Source organism: Kryptolebias marmoratus, linkage group LG3 (genome assembly GCF_001649575.2).
Source record: "Kryptolebias marmoratus isolate JLee-2015 linkage group LG3, ASM164957v2, whole genome shotgun sequence".
Classification (NCBI taxonomy): domain Eukaryota; kingdom Metazoa; phylum Chordata; class Actinopteri; order Cyprinodontiformes; family Rivulidae; genus Kryptolebias; species Kryptolebias marmoratus.
In genome coordinates, this window is record NC_051432.1 from 543,241 (window position 1) to 551,675 (window position 8,435).

General features: G+C 39.0%; 1 protein-coding gene across 1 annotated transcript in view; it reads right to left on the minus strand.

Annotated features, from left to right (window-relative positions):
* Positions 1 to 8,435, minus strand: part of LOC108246275 (ectonucleoside triphosphate diphosphohydrolase 7) — a 21,987-nt gene that overhangs the window by 9,986 nt on the left and 3,566 nt on the right. Inside the window, exons 4-10 of the mRNA XM_017433738.3 lie at positions 4,753 to 4,958; positions 3,122 to 3,272; positions 2,836 to 2,939; positions 2,648 to 2,707; positions 2,397 to 2,545; positions 2,125 to 2,291; positions 906 to 1,107 (exon numbers count right to left, since the gene is read on the minus strand). Coding sequence (XP_017289227.1) covers positions 906 to 1,107; positions 2,125 to 2,291; positions 2,397 to 2,545; positions 2,648 to 2,707; positions 2,836 to 2,939; positions 3,122 to 3,272; positions 4,753 to 4,958 — 1,039 coding nt within the window. The remainder of the gene's footprint in view (positions 1 to 905; positions 1,108 to 2,124; positions 2,292 to 2,396; positions 2,546 to 2,647; positions 2,708 to 2,835; positions 2,940 to 3,121; positions 3,273 to 4,752; positions 4,959 to 8,435) is intronic.

The following is an 8,435-nucleotide window of genomic DNA, read 5'->3' on the forward strand; positions in this document are numbered from 1 at the left end:
CCCCCCCCCGCAACACGAGGAGGCGTCCTCTGCTACCAACCAAACTGGTCGGTGTGAACACGATGCATTCTTTATCGAGCCGAGCCAAGTAGAGCGGAGTAGAGCCAGACTTCTGAATTAGGGCCCGTGTAAAAGAGGCATATATTAAAACAAAAACTATATTTCTCTCCCCCATCTTTTTCCATTTTCAAACATTTTTGAAAAAGCTCCAGGGAGTCGCTAGGGCAGCGCTAAAGAGCCGCATGCGGCTCTAGAGCCGCAGGTTGCCGACCCCCAGGTTAGCCAGTGCTCTGACTAATGTCAACATCTCCAAAAATGACCAGACTATCCCTTTAACATGTCATATGTACTCAGCTAGATTAATTATCTGATAGAAAAGTAAGGTAATGTAAAAATCAGTAGAAATGCATTTGCTTAAACTGATACATTTCTACGCCACATTACTTTTGCATCAAATAGTTTGCCTGTCAGTTCAGTCCTAACATGCAATTCATGTCTAACATGAAACGTTTGGCAAAGGACAGCAAACTCACCACTCTTCAGTTCAAATAATCAGAAACTTCTAGTATGTAGGTAACTATCTGATGGAAAATTAATAAAGTCGTGCTCACATAAACCATAAAGTTTCTGAGATTTGAGTTATTTTTAGATGGCACTAATCTGATTTGACACTGGTCCATTTGGACAGAGCCAGTAACTCTTTTTCTCCAAAGTGAGGTTGTTCAGAGAACTATCTGCAACAGGTAAGATATTACTGTTCAGAGCTTCTCCACAGAACCCCATTTCAAATAAATCTCATTATGTTTGCACCAATAAACAGGTCAATGTATTGATTAAAACCAACACATTACTACCACGTCTATGATAAAAAAAAAAAAACTTTAATTTGGTCCAGAGGTTTATACCTGGTAGATGCCCTGTGGAGACATGGTGCCATTGTGGAGGCCCAGGAAGGGTCGAACTGCCTCCTGACACTGGCCCCAGTCTCCCTGACCCCTCAAGTACAGTGTGCGATTGCCCCGGACGACCGTGTCTGACATGCCGACTGGAAGACAGGGGTCCAAGTAGGGCCTGTCCTCTCTCAGACCCGTCTCTGTGGTCAGATACCTGAACAGGAGTGAGAAAACTAAAATTTAAAAACAAACCTGACAGGAAAAGGTTTAAAACTAATAATTGGTGTAATTTTAGTTTTGAACCTGGATTTCAGCTCCTTAAAACCAGTTCACTTCCTTGTGTGGTGATTCACCATGATAACACAAGTAAAAGTAGCACATACCAACTAACAAACTCGATTAAGATGAAATCAAATAAAAATACATTGGTTTTCTATATTTGTCAGAGTTGGAGAACATCTGAATCGTTCAACTTTAACTCTACTGTCAAATAGAATTGGTTTCCATAAACCTCATTCTTGTTCAGTTTTAAAAAACAAAAACAAAATGACTTTTTCTTTTTAAATTTTATTACAATTATCATTGAAAAAAAAAAAAAAAGAGGAAAATCCCTGTAGTTTTTGTTTAGTGTGCTGGCTATGGATGCAGGAAATGCTTCAACAAACCTCAGTGAACTCTAAAGTAACAGGCCTAGTTTTACTTGAAGGAATGCATATCGCCCGTCACCTTTCATGTCAGAATTATAGACTAAGATCATCAATATCTTGAGAAATGATGATACTGTTTTGGTCAAACTTTGAAATTTGCCATTTTACATCACACTCAGAGTTGATGTTGCAAATAACTCTCAGCTACTACCACATCACATTTTAGCTCACTATCTGTAAAAATGACTCAGATGGAGCCATTTTTGTTTGTTGGTGGCCATCTTGAATTGGATTGGCACCAAATGTTAGTCAGTTGTAGGTGTATATCCAAGGACTGTTTCTAGGAAGTTTTATTAAAATCTGTCTAGTAATTCACAAGATATTTTGCTAACAGACAAAGTTGACTCCAAATAGTTAATGACACAATTTTTAACAAAGACCTTGTGCAATCTGTTAGTGCCCACCTTTCACCCATCAGCAGAAAGCAAAAGCAAGATATCAAAAGGTATCAAGTATCATAAAGAACTCAGTCAAAATAAAAACCAGGATTTTGAAAACACAAAGAAATGCTCTGCGTGTGTTACCTGTTCTTGGTCAGCGTGCTGTTAACCAGCTGGTCCTCGTAGCGCTGTCTCGCCATGTTTCCTCCAAAGCCCAGGAATGTGGTGACATAGACTCTGTACACATGTTGTGTTTGGTCAACGTCGCAGCCGAGGTTAAACTCTGCGAGAACACTTTTGCCTGCCTCCTCCTGAAAAACACAAATCAGACTGAAATCCACTGCTGAACACAGCAGCTGCTGTCTGGCTCGACCCACAGCCTGAGCGTGTCCCAAATGGTAACAGGGGTTCCTTACTTCCTGTGGCGAGTTGAAGGTGATGGCACTGGGCACCTCGTAGGCGATCTGAAGAGAGGCTCCACCCATATCCATGATGCCCACTGTGCGCCGCCTGCTGATTGGAGGTTGGTGCTCTGAGCCTGTTGTCACCTCAACTGTGGCATCCTCTGAAATAAAAACAGATTCATTAACTTGTCTAAAAACACACAAAATTCAGTCCTTACTTTTGTTTCAAACCCATATTGATGAAGTTGCGTCTCAACACTCACCCTCATCAGGATGATCAAAGCGGCCCAGGACAAAGTTAATGCCAATCCATGCATACACTCCTTCAGAGTGGAGAGGCAACACCAACATGTCATCACAACCGTCACAGGGAAAAAGAAAACACAGCTAGCATTTAGAAAGAAACAATTAGTGACTTTTTTCTATTCCTGGGATTTTCATGTGAACTCACCTTCCTGTTTGCCAGAGATGACCTCAGCATGAGAACGGGAAAACAGGAAGTCAAACTCAAGAGGAACATCAGTGACCAGGTCCTCCAAGATGGCTGCCTGTTGGCTGGAACAAGAGCATAAATAATAATACAATAAGTTTGTTTTTCTCTCTAATAAGTTTAGAGCGAAAAACAAGCTTGTGGAAGGGCAGACTTGAATTTTCAGTAACATTCAGACAAACACTATATGCTTACAACACACATCAAAAAACTATTGGGTTAAAAAGTGGTGCTCTGCTTCATCTACCTGTCAGACAGCAGCCTCATACCAGCCGTACACAGGATGTAGAGTGGCGTCTCTTTGTGTTTGCTCTTTGGGACGTGAGCGGCGGCGAAGCTGAGGAGGGGCTCCAAGTAGTCACTGGCCTGAGTGGGTGTGTGTGCCAGAGTGGAGATACCTGAGAGAAATAATACTCAGTCATCAGCAAAGCAGAACAGCATTCAAATTAGTTTAAACTTTGAATGTTTCTATGAAGTATGTGTGAACTTTAGAGCAGGAGTTTCTCACTGACTTTGCCAAAATCCAGTTAGTTTGCTCATTTCTTTTACATTGTATGATGCATTACTGCTGATGTGATGACATTGTACTCAGCCAGCTGTAGGAAATGGCTGACTGGTGAGCAGACCAAAGGAATCTGTCATCTTATTTTTCATTAGTTTTTCAGAGAATGACAAACAAAACCAATCTCAGTTTGAGAAATGCTTGTTACAGAATGATGTTCCAGGAGTAAAAGCAACGTAACAAAACCAAAGTGAACGAAAGGTCAATCCTAAAGGTTTCTTTTTTAAGGCCACTGGACTTTCATTTTTAATCCTAGAGACATTCTCAGTTGAAACTGGAATGTGCAGGGTTACAAATCTCTAAACTGCCTGTGACGCTCCATTTATGTGAGCTGAATTCACATACAGATTAATCCAGCTGCCCACCCTCCTGAGGGTCAATAGGGTCTTTGCCAGCCTGATAAGGAGTGGTTAAACTTTGAATGATGTTTCTATTGATAACATCTTGATAAGAAATAAAAATCTGGTCCTGTCTAGTTTGTAATGCACCAGGATGTTGTGTTTGGAGAAAAACCTTGAGAGTTTTTTGGACATACCAGCTACATATGGAATGACAATATTTTCACATTTGTTCCTTTCTGTGCACCTTTGCTATCTGCACATTCCAGGTGGTATTGAGAAAGATCTTCAACATCAAGAAAAAAACTTCAGTTGCCTTTAAAAAAAAAAAAACCCTTAGGATTTGCCATGTCCTGGAAAATTATTATTACTTACCCATATAAAACATTTTTTTCCATTGTTTTTACTCAGGAAGACGGTAGAAATTAAGAGCTGTGAATTACAAGCCTGTCTTTTTTTCCGCTATCCTCTGTTTGAGTTACACACACACACACACACACGTGTTCTTTTTTATCTCTTTCACACACTCTGTTTTCATCTGTTTGGCAGTGGGTCAATTAAACAACACTCCTCCTGCTGGAACCAAAATGTTTAACAGCACATTGTTACCAGGTGTCAGTGTATCAGCGGCGCCAATGTAGTGGCATTCTATTTTCATTTAAATAGATCACACAATAAAAATATATTGTTTTTACAAGTGTAGAAGACAATATTTCACCAAAAACTGAGTAAACTGTAACACTGTAAAATTTAGTCCAGTTTTACGTCCATTTTATACTCCGTGCACAAAAAAACAACAGCTTTGGAGTATGAGCAGAAAGATTCAATTCAAAATTAAAACTAAGCTTTGATTTTTACTTTTTTTCCCGTCCCATGAATTACATCAAGTTCAAAGGGTGAAATCTAAAATCTGTAATAACTTTGGCAAGTAAATGTTTATTTTCTGAGTTACAAAGAGGAAGAGTTAGTTCTCCTTACCAGGTTTGATCTTTTTGACAACAGGCTTACGATCACTGTCTCTCATCTGTCTGATGTCCAGCAGGGTGTGGGGGTTCCCATTGTGGGGGGGCCAGTAGTACACAAAAACCCTAGAGCCGCTGCTGCCGCAGTCCACTACGATCCCATAATTCAGTGCAGAGTTGAGGACGTCAGTGGCCTCCATGGACTCAGCATTGGAGAGGTATCTGAGGGGAAACAGACCGATCAGTTACATGCTCCTGTGCAGTAAACAGGCTTCACACAGGCGGTATAAACAAAACATGGTTTAAATTAAACTGATTTCACTAAATCATTACTTAATAAACAGAAACAAAGCCAAAATAGAAAAGTTGTGTGTGAAAAACCAAGTCCACCTCATGATTCTTTCCTTTAGCAGCAATCACTCTCAGTAGTGGTGTTCTTTATCATTCTTTCACATAGTTGGAGAGTAATTTTGGCCCACTTTTCTTTACAACATTGTTTTGGTTCATTGAGGTTTGCAAGTCCAAAATCATCACAGGAAAGTCAGCTCTTTCAAACAAGATTTGGCTGTGCACCTACACCTCAAGGATAAAGAACACTCTTCTGAGGACCAAAATGTCCATATTTTGAACAGAAGAGATAGATGGTTTGAGAGGGGGAGGGGGTGTAAAGGAAGTCATTTACAGCAAATGAGAAAAAACAACTCTAAACAGAGGGGAAGGCCTCAGATTTCAGCTTTCTGAAACTTACAATGACGCATCAGCCTTGATACCCAGTTTCACTCCAATTTAAACCTTCATGAATGTGACTGAAACATCTTTCTGTGAGCCAGGCAAACAAAGGCCCCGACGACTCTCCATTGTGGGGTGTCTAATCTGCATGTGAATTTAGTTTACATAACATCTCATGGAGCATAAAAGCCTGAACTCCACACTCTCCAGCTTCTTGGATGAGAAGCAAAAGACTTCAACTACAGAATTGAAGTCTAGTTGTTTTATTTTTTTACATTTTGGGGGGATTTGCCATGTCCTGGATGACTAAGAATCTACACTAGCATATCAAGGTTTGCAAACATCGTTTCTGCTCTGCTTTGTTAAAGGTCCCACCACAGCATTTCAGTCATGCAACCTGCATCATTTCAGGCCCCACTGCATGTGTTCTTCTCCCCACTGCTGTCTTGTAGAAGGTTCAAAAGTATCAGAACCACTACTACCAGATATACCAGTTTCTTTCTGCAAGCAGTCAGACTGCTAAATGACACGGTGCCTCTACCACACACCAAAGACAAAAACATACCCACCCCCTAAAAAAAAAAGTAAACAACAACACTACAATTTGTTCTATGTCTCTAGCTACTTTGCTAAACATAAACCACTACCTTGAACAAAACATCTCCCTCTAGCTGAATTTTCCTGCACTGCCACTTTTTAAATGCAAACTCTAAATAGTCTTCAAACAACTTTTATAAGGGGTCTAACTCTTTCACCCCTGTCACCTTGACTTTGTCTTAATTTTGCAGCCCTCCACCATCCTATTTAACAATTGATATGAGGTGTTTGTGCTGATGGGCTGTGCTTGGTTTTCACCAAACATGGTGCTGTGGATTATAGGTAAACATCTCTACTTTGGTCTCATCTGTACACAGGTTATTGTTCCAGAAGTCTCTTGGTCTATTAAGATGCAATTTTGCCAACCTGAGTCCGTCTATCCCTTTTCTTTACAAGTTTTGCTGTGCGGGGTCACAGGAAGCTGGTGCCCATCTCCAGCAGTCATTGGGTGAGAGGGGTGTACACCTTGGACAGGTCGCCAGTAAAACCTCAGTTGTGCTGCCATTTTCTTTTTAGAAAGAATTCTTCTCCTCCAACCTTCCCAAAAAAACCACACTTGTTCAGTTTTTTTCTAATTATCTTTAATGACCTTTAACCTACTAAAGTAGGCCTGTAGAGACTGAGCTATCACTTGGAGTTTTGTCATTTTTTTGAGCATTGCACTGTCCTTGAGGTGAATTTACTGAAACGTCCACTCCTGGGAAGACTAGCAGCTGTCTTAAATGTTTCCCTTGTAAATAATCTTTCTAAATATAAAATGGTGGACTCTAAATTGTTTGGAAACCTTTAACCATTCCCAGATTGATGGCAGCAACAGTTGCCTCTCTAAGGTCATTGCAGAGGTCCTTCCTGCTTGGCATTGTGTTAGCATATACCTGTATACTGCAGAGCAGCAAACTGACAAAACCCAGCACTTATAGAGGTGCTCACACTGATGATGATTAGTTAATCATTACATTTGGCTGACACTGAACCTCTTAAATATTGTGGAAGCACCAAGAGTGGACTTAGTTTTTCACACAATATTTTGATTTCAACTGATTTTGTTTAATAAGGACACTGTAAAATCTGTTGTGTGTTTTTGTACACTTGAGGTAAAGTTGAATCATTTTAGAACCTGGTAAAGACCAGATCATTTTATTATGTCCTGATTTATGAAACACTAGAACTGAAACAGACTGGACTTTCGTTTTTTTCCCATGGCTGCAGATCAGCAAGTCTGTTAACTCTACATCAGCATTAATGTTCTTTTCCCAAACATTCAGGCGAAAGTGTTTGAGAAGGGAGCAGCTGCAAAAACATCTAAGGTGCTGTGAATTATCTCAGGATATATGTAAAAAGATAAGAAACAACAATGTGCTGTTTTTAATCTCTACTTCAACAAAATGTTCTGTCAAAAATACAAAAAACAGAATGTGTTTCGTTAAGTAGCTGTACATTTATGTCTTTTACTGGTCGGTTAAAATAAAAAGTCCTGTGGCCAATCTCATAAAGTCTCTTATACTGAAAGAAAAGGAGGATTTTAGAAGCTAGAAGCTTAAATTGAATATGTTGAAAATTAACTCTAGAGAACCTTAAGTTCTATGTGCAATGTGACTTCTGATAGTGGAGATGTTATTCTCAGCTGAAGTAAAAGTTTCAGTTTTTGTGTTAATTTCCTGTCCTTTCAAAAAAGATGCCAGTCAGATTTATTTGAATAACTCCAGCTCTGTAAATCTGATCATTTTGTGTGTGTGTGTGTGTGTATATATATATATATATATATATATATATATATATATATATATGAGGTTTATGCAACCTCATACTGCTTAAACATGAACTGCTGCTTGTGATTGTATGAATACTGTGACAACATAAAGACTGGGGTGATATGCAGCACTTTAACTATTAGCACAAGTAGACAAGCAGATCTGCCCTCATCACTCCTACAGAAACATTTGAATAAAGCTCTCGTTTTAACAGAGTAATGAAATCATGAGTGTCTGAAAATAGCTTTGGATTTTAATTGATGTTAATGTAAACATAACTGAGGAGGAAAATTTCTACAAAAAGCTTTCCAAACTGTTTGAGACACCTTATAAATCAAATCTGTCTGCCTTAGTTATAACTTAAAATCAGACGTGTCGGATTCACTTGCACTTTTATTTTCAAACACCTGTCAATCCAACATATAGGTGCTGGTCATAAAATTAGAATATCATGAAAAAGTAGATTGATTTCAGTAATTCCATTTAAAAAGTGAAATTTGTATATTATATTCATACATTACATACAAACTCATATATTTCAAATGTTTATTTCGTTTAATTTTGATGATTACAAATGACAACAAATGAAAATCTCAAATTCATCATTTCAGAAAATTAGAAT